Raw genomic sequence first — 15,308 nt, 5'->3', positions numbered from 1 at the left:
GGGGGGGGGGGCAAGCAAATATTTACCTCCTCGCTTCCTGGTTAAGAAATACTGTTTAAGAGAATGCATCAATGTTTATTCTAACAGCTGTAGTTTTGATGGACCTCTAATGTTTCAGAGCATCCCAGAAGAACTCAAGGCATAGGTCATCTTTGCAGTCTGCTTCTTCCACGCATATCCAAGCATTTTATTGCCACCCAGACAGGTAAGTGTAAAGGCACCTGGAAATGAGGCAGCCCACCCATAAACACTAGCTGTTGGACAACTCTGATATTTTACTTGCAGGTTCAAGTACTTACAAAAACGTTCATGCCTTCCTGGGGAGATTAGAGTTAGTGGCTATAAGTTCAATATAAAAGGAGCCATTCAGAAACTGGAAACAAAAGAAAAATCTGAATCTGATACGTACCATGAATATATTTTACTACATTGACACTGAGGCCATGACGCGATATGGTCATTAATACTTCCCCTGCGCTCTTTCTCCAAGGCAGATTATAGGGAGGGCACCATGACGTTATTGCACTGAATAAAAGCTGGAGATCATCCTTTTGAGCCAGTTCTTCCGCCGGGGACACAAAACTGCACAATTTTACTAAAATCTGAAACAATAAGCCATTCAGTTACTAAAATATCATAGACATCTAAATCAGAGAAACGGTACTCTACTACATTGGTAGTTCGGCATAGCCTGATCATAAAAATTCAGCATGAGCCACAACATTGCATACAATTGCACTTCCTCTTCACTGCCTCAGCTAAGCTATGCCTTTCTTTCCTGTTTTCAATCATTCCCATTTCTCCAGAAGCCTTAAATGCCTGGCAAAAATCACAAAATGGGACCCCACATAGTTCATCCAGAATCCCTCTGTTGCCAGCTACCTCAGTCTGGTAAATAGGATAAGTGTGGCCCCACCCACCATGAAGTGAAGCCAGATGAGGTTGCCCTGCAGCTCACCTGCATATAAATTTTTGGAGCATCCCAGTATTCATGAGATAAACACTGGGTTCCAGTCATGAGTGGGGGCTAATTAGCACATAGATACTTGGTGGGGAGGAGTATCTGGAGTACAAATATAAGTGGGCAGCTCCATGAAGATGACTTGCAAGTTTCACATGGTGTCTCTTTCAGAAAGAGATTGAAAAATATCTTTTGGGCTCTGGAGCATAAACCTTAATAGTCAGTGGAAATGGTGTACAGGATTAGTTGATAAGTCAATAAAATGCAACATGTTATTGTTGAAATATGTTTTGGAATATGTTATATCTATGCCATTATTGTTTAAAATATGTTATACTATGACTTTGCTTATGAACTTGCTTATGCTAAATAGCCATCTTAACTGGGTCAACAATTTTCTGAAAAAAGCAGCAAGTGAGTCTGTGTAAGTCTGCGTGCTGTGAATGATGTGGGAATAATGGTTGAATGAAGGCTGGTACAAACCAGCTATAGTATGTAACAAGATAAGATGCAGGGGTCTTAGGAATGTGGAGACGGTATAAATTAGGACTGAAAACCAGGCTGGAATTTGAAAGACAATACGCAACTGGTGACAAGAGTCCAAAATAAACATATACAAAAAAGTGAATGGTAATTGGTGAAGAAGCCTCCAGAAGCTTCCAGGCTTTGGTCGAAGTCTGCCCTAAAGGAAATAAAAAGGCAGTGAAAAGCCAGCCTGATGAGCATCCTGACCACCAACACCAACCTACCTGCACGTCAAGAGAGAGAGAACCAACGCCCCCTGTCGACTGGACATTGCCTTGAAGAAGCCTGTGACTGGCCATCGCAGCGTGACTCCAAGAGCTGCAGATAGGTGAGTTAATGTGAATGGTGTGCATGACAAGTGTATGATATGAGTGTGGGGTGTGCTGCTAAATAGTCCGACTCAGTTTCCCATTACTATGCAATAAAACCTGGTTTGCTGAACCTGTGTGTTGGTTTTATGTTCAACATTATCTACTTTGAAAGTCTTTGCAATGAAGTAGTTCAAGCCATAAAAGTTGACCACCAAGACTACAAATAAACATGGGACTAATTTTTTTTTATCCATCAATACATCTTGCAGAGTACTAGATATGCTTCTCATTTTGTATAGAATGTAGCTACTTAAGTGGAAATGAAAATGCAACCTTGAAATTAATTGTACACAAAGTCCAAATAGCACCTTGTTTTATCAAACAAGGCACAGAAGGGTATGCAGCCCCTTGTATCTGAGGATGAATCAAATGGACGTCCCTATTTTTCCACAGAACTCTCCATTAGAGTCTTAAATATTACTGTTTTATGGACACTATTGAGATACAACCACAAGGTTCAGCACCATTAGGATAGTAGGAGTCATTAAGACCTTGTCCACTGGATACGTTCTAGAGAAGCAGACTGACTTGAGCCAGACTTCTAACAGCTTCAGGTGAAGTTTGACAAGCAACACAACATCTATGCACATGGACCAGCACACTGTGTCATAACATAACATATTTGCCTATTATCCCCTGTAGTGCTGCTTTTGATACCATACGGCCTTCCACCAGAATCTTCCAGCTCCTACCAACAGTCCTCTGGATGTGTACACACAACAGGGTTTTGCTCCAGAGGCAGCTATGGCAAACTTTATTTGGAAGAAAAGATTCCAAAATTTGGGATGGCAGCTGAATTATTTACCGAGGCATCTTTTCTCCAGATAAAGAGCTTCCTTCTATTCCATGGAAGGGATGATGGCTACTGTACCAAAAGCTCCTTCAATCTCTTGACACACACACTGGGATTCTACTCTGTGATATCAAGAAAAATGAACCCCAATATGGATAGCATATCACAGCTATAAACTGTACACATATTTGCTAGACTGGTTGACATATCTACTGCAAGTTGTGTGCTAATACTGGGCCACAAGACACCCATGGAGCTTCCAAGTTCAGATACCAATTCAGTTCCCTAATCAAGCAAAGGAGAAGCAATGCCTCAGAGACAGCAAGGGAAAATTTCCAGGAAATCCTATGCCACTGGATATGGTGCCAGTGAAAAGGCAAAGGAACAAAATACCAAAAAGAGCTCTTGATCAGGCCAGATTTTAGAATCAATGTCGATGTCAAAAACAATGTTTCCTGAGCCACCTTTGTAGTCAGGGTATTGTACCCATTCATTAATGTTGAGTAGGGTTTGGAAGACTTTCCTCCAGCAGAACACTCCATTGTTGGATGCAACTTTTATGGACTTTGGGCATAATCCCTGTAAACATCCAAGTGTGAAAGGAGAAGGAAAAATAGATACAACGTTGTTAGGAACATAGACGTTACAGGATAGAAAAGACTGACAACTTAGGATCAATATACAAGGATTTAGATCAGTGGTGACACATAGGGGATGCAAAGGGGTGTACATGCACCCCCCGACAGCACCGGTGCATCCCATCAGGCCGTGCTCCCTGCTTAGGCGACGGGGGGAGCAGGAGCGCTGGATGAAGTGAAACTCCCAGAAGAAGCAGAAGCAGTGCTCCTGTGGCCACTCCCACGAAGATGAAGCAGAATAGTGAGTATGATTGGCCGTGGGGGAACCCCTCCTCCCTCCCCAGGTCAGCGTGATTGGCTGCAGGGGGACCCCTCCAGTTGCTGCATGTGCCCCCCCAACTAAGGTGGCACCAGTCACCCATGATTTAGAGTCTACTATGTCCACAGTTGACATGAACCTTGCCGTGTCAACCCAGGGATTCTTGTTATCTTTTTTCACACTTTTTCTTTCTTTCTTTTTTTTTTTTTTAAATCATGCAACAAATAGTCTTAACATAAATAGAGAGAATAAGAAAGAAGAGAATTTCTTCATGGAAGTTTAATTTGAAGCTTAAGAAAGAACAAGTGGTTGGAAGGAACCAAGAAAGGGTTTGCAGATGCTCCATCTGTCATTACATGGGACTACAAGGCAGAAAAGGAAACTTGTGTACCTCTGCTCAAAAGACTAATTTTGCTTTAATGAAGTTCAAGACCACCCACAATTTGATCCATAGTGATTCACAAATGAATTATTCAGGGAAGCCACCAAAGTGACCTTCCCTTGCCCACCACAGCAATTTTGTTTATTTCTCTATTTGAAGTAACTGCATAAATTTAAATTTGTACATAAATTAATGTCAGTCCTGTTAATTTTTAGGGTACACATTCAAAAGTGGTCATGACTGAAAGATGTCAAAGAGCAAAACGGTGGGGTGGGGGGGGGGGAAGCAAGGGGGAGACTCAGCAGTAGTCAGAATGCTGTTCCCCTTTCAGCAACCCAGTTCAAGTGCTGATTTTATGCGATAAAATATTTGCTTAGAAGAACAATGCACTAAACCTCAAGTATGCTTTCAACAAAAATGATCTTTCTGCAATATTTTGTGATCTTCTGTGATATTCTGTGATCTTTCTGCACATATTTCTGCAAGAATAAGAGGGAAAAAACCTTAGTAAGGGGCAAAGACTTACTGCTGGAAAGAGTTTTTGGAAAATAATTTGTCTGATGAAAAAGTTAATTTATGAAGAAAGACAGAAACTAAGTTGTTGATGATCTTACCTGTACAAAGACTTTCTGTAGTAGTGCTCGGCGCTCTGCTAGAGGTAGCTCATTCTGTGCTCCTCCAACTACCTCAGGCACATGTGGAAGGTCAAAAAATAGATATAGACATTTAACAAGTGTGGAAGGCACCGACATCGTAGTCATGCAGTCCACTGTTTTCTGAAAAACAGCAATATTTCACCATATTGTAACAGTGATTTTTTTAACACAGCAGAACTTGCATTTAAAATCAGGTCATTCCAGACACATGAATAAGATACTAGCTATGCAACATTTTGTGACATATGGGAGCTACACAAACACAAGTCTGCCTTGCCTCTTTACTTGCTGAATCCGTAGAAAGAAAAAGTTAAACTGCATTTCTGATTAACGTCTCAACACTTGAACAGAAAAAATAATGGAGAGGAAAAAAAAAAAAAAATCAGACTACCCTTAAAGATGGGCTAATATTATAGAAGCCTATGCTTGTCTGTCTGTCTGTCCGTAACACTTTATTTGCACTCTGGCTGAGGGAAACAGCCAGTCAGAGTGCTCCAAGTGTGAGGGAGCACCGCCAGGATTCTGAAGCCAGGCCGAGGACCAGACAGAGGGTGGGGGAGCCGAGGCCAGCAGCTCTGGCCTCACCTCCCCATCCCGCTCTCTGCAAGTGGCACCAAGGATGAAATAGGGGGTGGGGGAGCCAAGGCCAGCAACCCACCCCACTCCCTGCAAGAGGCAAAACAGCAGTATCATGGGGCATTAGGTGGCGGCACTCCATCCCAGCTCCCCCTCCCCCACCACCGCCCATCGTTCTTGATGGGCAATTGGCTAGTATGAACAATAATTATACAATCAATTATTCATATAGCAGCTGTACCCAAAAGCTATGATTAGCTTAAAAGCCATCATCCAAAGACAAGATAACGTAATAGCTACAAAAGCAAATTCTGCAGAATTTTGACACTACCAGATCATAAAGCCCTTGAGTATTAGGGTTGTGCTAAGCTTCAGTCAATGATTCGATTCGGAGGAGATTCAGTCCGATTCAGCAGCCAAATCTCCAAATCAAATCAGGAGACCCATTAATCTCTCTGAATCAAATTGGAAGCCTCCAATTCAATTCAGAGAGATTTAGTCATAGACACAGCTTTATATGTTTTTTTCTATGTACCTCAAGGTACCAGGTGTGGCTTGTGAATGCATAGACGGTGGGGTAGATAGAGCATCCCACAGGAGCACAGGGTGGTCCGCCACTAAGTGCGCGGGAAACTCCCCTGCACTCCCGTGAGACGCTTCATCTGCCCCACCATCTCAGCGTTCACGGGGCACGCCTGGTACCTTAAGGTACATAGAAAACAAATGTATAAAGCTATGTCTATGGCCAAATCACTGACTCTCCAAATCAGAATCAAATCTTCAGATCGGATTGGGACAGTGATCCAAATCAGTGAATCGAATCACTGTCTCCCGAATCAGGCCAAATCTGAATTGAATACCGCCCGCTTCACACACTCCTATTGAGTATCTTAATTTCGAATCAAATAAAAGGGTATGAATATAAAGTATGAAGAAGGAAGAGCTGCTGGTCAACATGTCAGCAGCATCCCGAAGAATAATGTCTCTTAGCTGTTGGCACTGGATTTATGACCCAGATGCCTTGTTCCAGGCAAACCCAAACCCAAACTTTAGGGACAGCCTTAATTCTTGCAAATCCATACAAACTTTCTCATTATAAGGGTGAGGTATTCAATTATTCATTATTCTTTTCAGTGATCCATTAGGTCTCACTTATATTTCTCAAAATATACACACCCCATTTTAACAGGTTTGGACCCAAAAAAAAGATTGCAAATATTTTTGCTAGTAATCACTGTTACTCATTCAAAGCACTAGATGATTATTTGTGAGTATTCAGATAGCTGGTGTAGTAGTAAAAATATTTCCAAATGTTAAATGTTTCATCTATTTTGAGATAAAAAAATATTCATTGAAAATAATAAAAATGGTCTCAGTCACAGTCAAGACCAAGAATCAATACTGTGCAACTCGGATGACTGGTCACATGCTGCCACAAATAATTAGCAAAAAACGAACAAATTTTAAAGCAACTTATGCATTACAATTTTTCACTACCTATTCACAAAAGTTATGTATTTTATTTAGAAAATAATTCAATAATGATTCATGAACACAAAATAAATGAGCTAAAATTTCAACTGTTAACTCCATCAAAGAGACCTACTCAAATAAAACTATTATGTGAAGTTTTTTCTGTTAATAGTCAGTTTAAAATAATAATTATGCTGTTTAAGTCAAAGACATGGATTCACAGACCATACTTTCTATGGCTTCTTGCATTTCTGTAGCTACTTTCAAATTATTACTTACCTAAAAAATTACTACTGAGCTAATACAAAAGATTTCAGTCCCCAAAAGGACTCGCCTGTAGGCAACTTCAAACATAATTAGTGCTGCTACTCAAGCACTATAATAATTAAATTTTTTCAGTGCAAGGAAGTAAAAGTAGCAAGTAACCTAATGACTTAACTTTTACCAAATAGATATTGTAGGGCCTTCCTCCTGCCCCTCTTCATATGTGTTACTTAACCAGGAGTCCTCTGTATGGTATAATACTGGGATTCTTTTCTTTGCTTTTCTGTTTGTTGATGAAAACTAACCTGTCCTGATGAAGCTAGTAAATTAATTGTAGTAAGTAGCATCCAACCTCTACTGGCTTCTTCACTTTGATTGATCTCCAAGAACTGGACTATGGCACGACTTGCAGCCTCTGTTAGAAAGGAAAAATAAAAAGCAATTGACACTAAGTAAAAACACTGTTGTATGGAAAGCCAACAGTTTCTTTTTTATTGAGTGATGATGTTATCAAAAACAAAATAAGACATTATAAACAAAGCTATGAAATACTTTTGAATTGGAGAGTCTATTTAGTTCTATATAAACCACTCTCCAAGATTTGCAACTTTCCCCAACTAGTATAGAGAGAGTCTATTTTTTTTGCAAGTTTGAACACAGTTTAATATCCATCTCCCCACTTACAATAAATGAAAAGACATAATAAGTTTCAGGTAACAGAACTAAATTCCACATTTTATTTCTTGTTGCCCTCTGCATTTCTCACGTTGTTGGTTTATTACCTCCTTCCTATCGCTTTGTACACATGACTGAATAGGAGGTACCAAGCCAACTCCTGGAGTGGGTCATTCATACAGACCATGGTTTTGAAGTGTATGGTAGAAGATGAGGTGATTTCAAGCTTTTCAGCACTCTCCATGATTTGGTTCTGTGAGGGTTGATTCCCCACACTAAGTTACAGCATGTTGAGGACTTTCTTCCATCTCTAAGAATTGAAGACCTAAAGCAAGTTGAGCACCCTTAACCTAACTTAAAAAGCTCAAACAGATTCCCAAGCCACATTTTTTTAAAATTTGAAACAGAAGTGAAATAGCAAAATGAAAAGTAAAGGCTGTTTCCGGAAATCCTCATCAGCAGTGCTGAAGAGGAGATTTAAAACAACAAACTGTTTTTATGGCCTCTACATTAAGTTTTGCCCAAGTCAAAAAGCTGATCAACTCTCCTGTACAAGCTGGTGGCTGTTTTAAAAGCTTTAAAAAATAATCAAGAAAATACATTCCCAATCCTAACAATACACTATACAGGATATAACGGAGGAGTACATGGTGTTACATACTTAACTAAACTTCCTTAATGCTTTTGCTATAGACAGTCTGTTGCCTTAAATAACTTTGTAGCTCACTAATAACCTCACCTAGTCTTTTCATGTAGCTTTCTGTCTGCTCTATTCCATCCATTATTTTAGTCCAGTGGTTTTTAACCTTTTTAGATTCAAAGTACCCCTTCCATAACTTTGGTGACTTGTGCAGCACACCATTTCAAAAACTAATTTATTTATTATAGGGCTTATCCCTTTTTCAGAGAGGCTAGGCAGCAGGAGTGGGGGTGCACCTAGATGAAGATAATCTAAGCCTGACTTTATCTACTTAGCTCGCATTTCCTGCAACACACTTCAAACCATCTTACAGCACTCCAGCATACCCCAGGTGCTGCAGCACCTAGGTTAAGAATCACTGAACTAGGTCTCAATGACTAATTCATGCATTTCTCCAAAAGCATTTTTGCAGTCAGCATGTGGAACATCTTCCCTCATTCTAGCCTACTAAGGAAATATTCCTTCTGCATTCAAATCCCTTTTGAAAAACCAATACCCCAATGAGAGCAAAAATATTCAACTACTCTAGAAAGACGTTATTTAAATCACACACGTGCTAGTTTATTTATGTCTTATGCACCTATTACAATGTGCACACACTTAAATAACTATTGTCTGCCTTGACTGACACCCTCACTGATTGTGCCACATCCAAAATTTAGACTGTAAGACAGTATGGGTGAGATTTTTCAGGTCTAAAGTAGCAAAGACATTTTGGGGCACTGGACGTAGTCAAGACTTCCTAATTAGATACAGAAAGAAGGTAAGATCTTGCTCAGAGAGGCTGCAGATGGATCTTCAAATACTGCTATCAAATCTTCACAGAGTAGTTCTCAAAAGAAGTTTTTGGCACTGCATATACTAACTGTGACTGTAATTTATGCAGAAAACTTTTAATTAAAATAGACAGTTCTGATATTTCTGTTTAGAATATTCAACTGCTGAAGAATTATAGCCTCTGGTAAAAGTACAAGTAAAATGCAGAAGTTTGAAGCCTGAGTATCTAAATAAACTGAAGCAAAGAAACTAATCAGTATGAACTTAAAGACTGAAGTGTACTTTTAATAATTTAGAATCTTTAAAAATGACATACATCCCAAACAACGAAAATAAAATTGCTGTCTGTGAGCAGCACAGGAGTATCCCTCACGGGGGGCGGGCAGAAATGTCTGTGGGTTTTTTGCGTGCGTGTCATCACTGTGTACTACAGGAAAGCACTACACATACACCACTCACACAGATGCATTTTCTTCTGGCAGGGGAACCAGAGGGGGCAAAGGGAGAGTGGTAAGTTCCTCCTCCCCCAAACTTAGATGCACCTCTTTCCTAGCACTAGCAGGCATGATGCTTCTGGTGCTAGCGGCAGCAAGGAGATGGGACCAGTGCCTGCATCTACACCCTCTCCAATAATACCAGCCACAATAATAACACTCAGCACCACCAGCATGAGAGTCTCCTCCATGCCCATTTCAGTTCCCAACCTGAGCCTTCCAGTGCCAAAAGAGGAGCTGGATCTGGAAGCAGGGGATCTGAGCACCCGAGCAAAAGAAATTCTGGGGACCAAGGAGGGATCTGAGTTTGTGCTCCACTCCTCTCCAAGTTCCCCTAGAGCCAAGTCTCCTTCCCCGGAGGGCAGAAAGTGAAACACTTCAGCACCACAGGGATGCTGATGAGTCTCAAGAGGCATCACCCCCTTGCCCTTGCTCCTCCTCAGCCTGGCACCAGTGGAAGCGTGCCCAAAAAGAAGTCCCCCTCTCGCTCGAAAAACCCCCCATCCCCAAGAAGCAGAAGCAGGCCACCAACAGCGAGCGAGATCACCCAGAGAATCGGGGAGATGCTTGCTCTGGATGGCCAGCCCTTCTCCCTAGCTGTACGGACAGGGTTGAAGTGACTCATGGCACTTGTGGCCCCATCCTACCAAGTGCCCATATGCACCACCTTCAGCAGGATGGTGGTGCCCTCCCTGTATGAGAGACGCAGGGAGTACTTTAGGGAGGAGCTGCACAGGACAGGTCTGCAGGTGGCCTTGCACTTCACCTCCGACATCTGGAGCAGCCAGGGTAGAGATCATGCCTACCTCTCCCTCACAGGGCACTGGTGCCATCAATCAGGCCGCTGGTGGGCTCTTCAAGCCAAGGTGACGGATGAATTCCACATGGCAACAGAGATCATGGTGGCCATGAACCACATGGTACAGCGGTGGCTCATTGGGCAGGGCGAGCTCACCCGCAGGGTCATGGTCACAGACAACAGGGCCAATATGGTCAAGGCAGTCTGTGACGCCAACTTTGTTAGGATCCGTTATGTGACGCACAAGTTCCACCTCAGAGTCAGGGACACCTTGGAGGGGGACAGGGCTGCCAGTAATGGTGCCATCACAACTGGCCAGCTCATTTTGAAATACAGGAAGGTGATGGGCTACTTCCACCACAACATCAAGGGATGCAAGATGCTGCGGGACAAACAGGCAGAGCTGAGTGTCCCAAAGCACAAAATTATCCATGATGTGGAGACTCAGAGGAATTCCACATACCTCATGCTGGAAAGGCTGGTGGAGCAACAGAAGACCATCCATGAGATAGCCATGCTCAGGGAGACTGGGATACCATCTCCCAGATCTTGGTGGTCCTCAAGCCATTCCTCAAGCCCACGAGAGCCTCAGCGCTGGCAATGCCCTCCTTAGCCAGGTGATCCCCATAGTGAGGGAACTGGAGAACCAACTGGAAAAGTTCCAGGGGAATCGATGCTCCTGGCTGGGGCAAGCTGCTATCACCAGAGGTGCAGGCACTGGTGAAGCGGCTGAGGGAGGGCATCAAGAAATGGCTGGATCCGTTGCCGTCTGGTACAGTCCACATCCTGGTGGCCATGTGCAACCCAAGGGTGAAGGGGACCATATAAGGCAGCAAAACCCTGGATAACTGGACAGAGGTGCTGGTGAAGAGTCAGGGAGGCAGAAGGGCATCCAGTCTCCTGCACACCGGCCACTGCCAATGTGGGCCAAGGGCATGGCTTCAATGGTGGAGTCCAGAGGCACCAGACCCCAGCCTTGGGCAGGTAGCATGGAGGCCTCAGTGGCTACCTATCTCAGTGAGGACGTGGAGCCTCTGGACTGCGACCCCTTGGCCTATTGGGTACAGCCAGATGTGGCAGGATTGGGCCACAGTTGCCCAGGAACACCAGTCCTGTCCACCAGTGTTCCAAGCAAGAGGGTGTTCAGCATTGCTGGGGATGTTGTGACACCCCACCACACCTCCTTGGATCCTGGTTTGGTAGAGCAGCTGGTGTTCCTCAAGATGAACCTCCTGCAGCTGAGGTTCCCTGCGCTCCACATGCAGATAGAGTGAGTGCCCCCCTCCGCACTCCATCCTCACCCATTTCCTTTTTTTTTTTTTTTCTTTAAACCATGTAATAACCTGCTCTTAGAGCTGGAGGCAGCACTCACTGCATCGCCAGCCAGCAGGGGAAGAACATGTCCCTGCTGAGCTCCTGTGTCAGGACAACTTGGAGGTATGGGAAAGGAGGAGACCCACAGCCCTGGGCATGACCTAAAACTGCACCCTGCCAGGACTAGGAGGCCTACTGGGACTGCTGATGGCGCAGCAGCCCCCAAGAAATGCCAGGACCGAGGATCTCCCCGGTGAAAGGCAGGTAGGAGGTGCCTTATAACCTCCAGCCACCACCCACATTCACAGTCCTGGCTAGGGAAAGCCCAGACCTGGAAGATCTTTGAAAGGCCTGAGGCTTGCTGGCTGCAGTGGAGTTGCGAGGCTCCAGGTGAGCTTAGCTGCCTCAGATGCCATCTGCGAGGCATAGGCGTTTGGGTTTAAAACCCTTCATCAGGCTGAGGAAGCATCTAGCTGGTGTGTGCACACCCTTCCTGGATGGAAGGAATAGTAAAGAAGCCAGAGGCTGGCATGCTATGCAGGCAAGAAAGCCAGTCAGTAAAAATGGAAATGGTGGCATCAGGGGGTGAGAAACAGGCTGGGATGCAGGCAGGGAAGGGGGGTGTAGCAGGTAAAAGCGGAGAGGGACTTGGGGAGTCAGATGTCAGGCAGGTTGTAGTGCGTCATAAATCCAATGTCTATACTGAGACCATGAGTTTCTGTATTGAGGAGGTTGATGAAGTGAAGTTCAGAGGCCTGTATGTGAAAAGTGGTCTGTAAATTTCCTTTGAGGATCAGGACTGAGAGACTCAAGACAGAGCGGTTTTTTTTATGAGAAATGTGCCCCCACAGGTAGTTGGGTATTCTTGTTTTTGATAGATTCTGGTGTGCAATTTGTGGGGGTATTGGAGATATATTGGCAGGTTTTGCATATCTTGTCATGGCATGGTCTGAATCCATTCGGTGTGTTTTGGGCTGCAGGAAGCTGGCTTCTGGTGATGTGTTAGTGAGGTTCAGTGCTTGTCTGTATTTACAAACCACTTTTCACAGACACGCCAATGAGCTTCACTTCATCAGCCTCCTAGACACAGAAACTCATGGACTCAACATAGACTTTGGAATTCTGACATGTTACAACCTGCCGGACATCTGACTCCCCAGGTACCTCTCCACTTTTACCTGCTACATCCCCTTTCCACCATGTGTGTCTCACTCCCTGACACCTCCATTTCCATTTTCACTGACTGGCTTTTTTGCCTGCATTGCATACCAGCCTTTGGCCTCTTTACCATTCTTTCCATCCAGGAAGAGCACACACAGAAACTGCAGATGCTTCCTCAGCCTGACTAAGGGTTTTTTTAAACCCGAAACCTTGCAAAGAAGAATTTCTCCAACTTTTCTGTTGGTCTAATAAAAGATATCAGATTTACCCAGAGAACCTTGTCTGGGCTATGTCCTTCAACCAATACGGCTACAACCTACACCCCTTAACATACACAAGTGACACAAGTTTTGCTTTCAGCAGTTTGAGGTGCAGTTTCACAGAAACCCCTGCACCACTCTGCCTGAAACCTGGCAGGCCTCATGCCCATACAAGGGACTATGTATGTGGCAGGACAGGTGCTAATGAGGGTAGCCATTTAATGCCCCATTCTCAGAGTTGGAGGTGGCAATTTAGTTTCTCACCAGCCAGCAGGGGAAAAACATCTCTCTGTTGAGCTCCTGTGCCAAGAAGAACTTGGAGGTATAAGGGCTGGGGCTATATGAGGAGGCGGCACCCCCACATCTTCCTGGGCATGACCTAAAACTGTATACCCTGCCAGGGTAGGGAGGCCTGGGTGGGACTGCCAATGGTGCAGCAGCCCCAAGAAATGCCAGGACCACGAACCTCCCCGGTGAAAGGCGGCACCTGATAACCTCCAGGCACCACACAGTCCTGGCTGGAGAAAGCTCAGACCCATAATATCTTTGAGAGGCCTGAGACTTACTGGTTGCAGTGGAGTTGTAAGGGTGAGAACAGGCGCTACTATGCCTGCAATTTCCATCCCACTGCACCTTAACACACATACAAAACACATCACAAGTTTTGTTTTGAACAGTTTGAGGTGCTGTTTCCCAGACATCTCTGCACCTACCTCCTTGAAACCTGGCGGGCTTCATGGTCTCAGAAGTGGCGAGAATCCCTGTATATTTCATCCAAATCAGGCAAGAAATGACAAAGTTATAGTCAGTTTTGTGATTCCGCATTATAGCCTATGGCCAAAACACTGAAACAGTGTCGAAATTCCAAAATGGTTTCAAAACAGTCTCAGCCTAAATGAAATGGGACAGCCCTACCAAACACCAAAATGAAACACTGTCCCTCCTAAATGCCAAGTCCAAAACCAAAGAGAAACACAGCTGTTTTGCACAGCCCTAGTCACAATTTCTATGCCTCCCTTCTCAATCTGTAAAACGAGGGGGTGGGTGGTGTAATAATATTCCCTTCATCTATCTTGGCTTCCTAGGCTAACAGTTGTTTGGATCAGAGATCCCACTGATTTTACAGTGGCCAGCTTAAACTTTAAATATTCTGGGTCCCACCAGATGTTACACAAACTGCACCATGATGCATGTTTGGCCAATTTATAGCACATTAAAATAGTAAACCAACCAAAAGGATGTTCCCCAGGGAATACAGAACATGTTAGCAGCTCATTTGTATCACACTTTAATTTGAACATGTGACACACAGCCCAAAGGACTATAATAATCTCAGGAGCACTAATAGTAGATCACTAAGGCTAGGGACAGATATTACTCATAAACCAGTTTAAGTGATCAGAAATTGGTTTAAACCTGTAACAGAATAGACTTTCAGTGCACATAAAAAAAATGCCTGAAACCTGTTTGAGATAAATCTGACTGAATGTAGTATCAGACATAAGTGATTTGATTCAAACTGGTTTATGCAATGCCTGTTCCAGACCCCTTCCTGGTTTAACTTAATCCAGACTCTCCCAGCATCCTGGCATGCTCCCTGGGCTGGAGCATAGCCCAGCCCCTCTGCACCCTAGCTGGAGCAAGAACAGGCAGGGGCAGGGATCTGGCCAGGGAGGGGTTTAATTCCCTCCTCTCTGTTCCATCAACAAGGTCCAGAACTGGGTCTTCTGGGCACTCTCCGCTCACTGCGGCAGCAGTGGAGCAACATGGCCCCTGAGGCAGAGGGGTCCACGTAGGTTGGTTAGTCTCCACTCTACCCTCACTGGCAGTCGGGTCTGTGTACTGTCAATGCCATGCAAGCTCCCAACAAGGGAATAAGCCCCCTGCTGTCCAACCCGCCGGATGCCAGAGGGAAGAGGTATAATCCCCATCCCCTTCCCACCCCGGGGGCCCTGCCAGCCGGCATCTACCCATGCCCCTGCCCGGCTGCTGCAGCAGGAGGGGCAGGGCCTTTCATGGGGCAGCAGCCCCTGTCCATGTCATGGAATGCAAACCTTTTCCAGCAGCGGGGTGCACCGTGGGGTGGGCAGAGCTGTGGTGGGCCGCGTGCAGTAGCACCAGTGTCTGGAGTGGGCCAGAGCCGTCCAAACCCCTGCAGCACCGCCAAGCTTTGCAGCAGCTCTGTCAGCCCCGCAGCACAGCACAGCCCAACCCCCCCCCCCCCCCCCCC

General features: G+C 44.6%; 1 protein-coding gene across 1 annotated transcript in view; it reads right to left on the bottom strand.

The window, feature by feature from the left end:
- The window catches only part of WDFY3 (WD repeat and FYVE domain containing 3), a 258,223-nt gene extending 244,320 nt beyond the window's left edge, over positions 1-13,903 (bottom strand). Inside the window, exons 1-4 of the mRNA XM_019525884.1 lie at positions 13,792-13,903; positions 7,204-7,313; positions 4,544-4,705; positions 410-602 (exon numbers count right to left, since the gene is read on the bottom strand). Coding sequence (XP_019381429.1) covers positions 410-602; positions 4,544-4,705; positions 7,204-7,313; positions 13,792-13,903 — 577 coding nt within the window. The remainder of the gene's footprint in view (positions 1-409; positions 603-4,543; positions 4,706-7,203; positions 7,314-13,791) is intronic.
- Positions 13,904-15,308: the final 1,405 nt, after the last annotated feature.

The sequence above is a fragment of the Gavialis gangeticus genome, unplaced genomic scaffold (genome assembly GCF_001723915.1).
Source record: "Gavialis gangeticus isolate Ggan-Ray unplaced genomic scaffold, GavGan_comp1, whole genome shotgun sequence".
In the NCBI taxonomy this organism is placed as follows: domain Eukaryota; kingdom Metazoa; phylum Chordata; order Crocodylia; family Gavialidae; genus Gavialis; species Gavialis gangeticus.
Note: the sequence above shows the minus strand (reverse complement) of the source record. Positions and strands in the feature narration are given on the sequence as shown.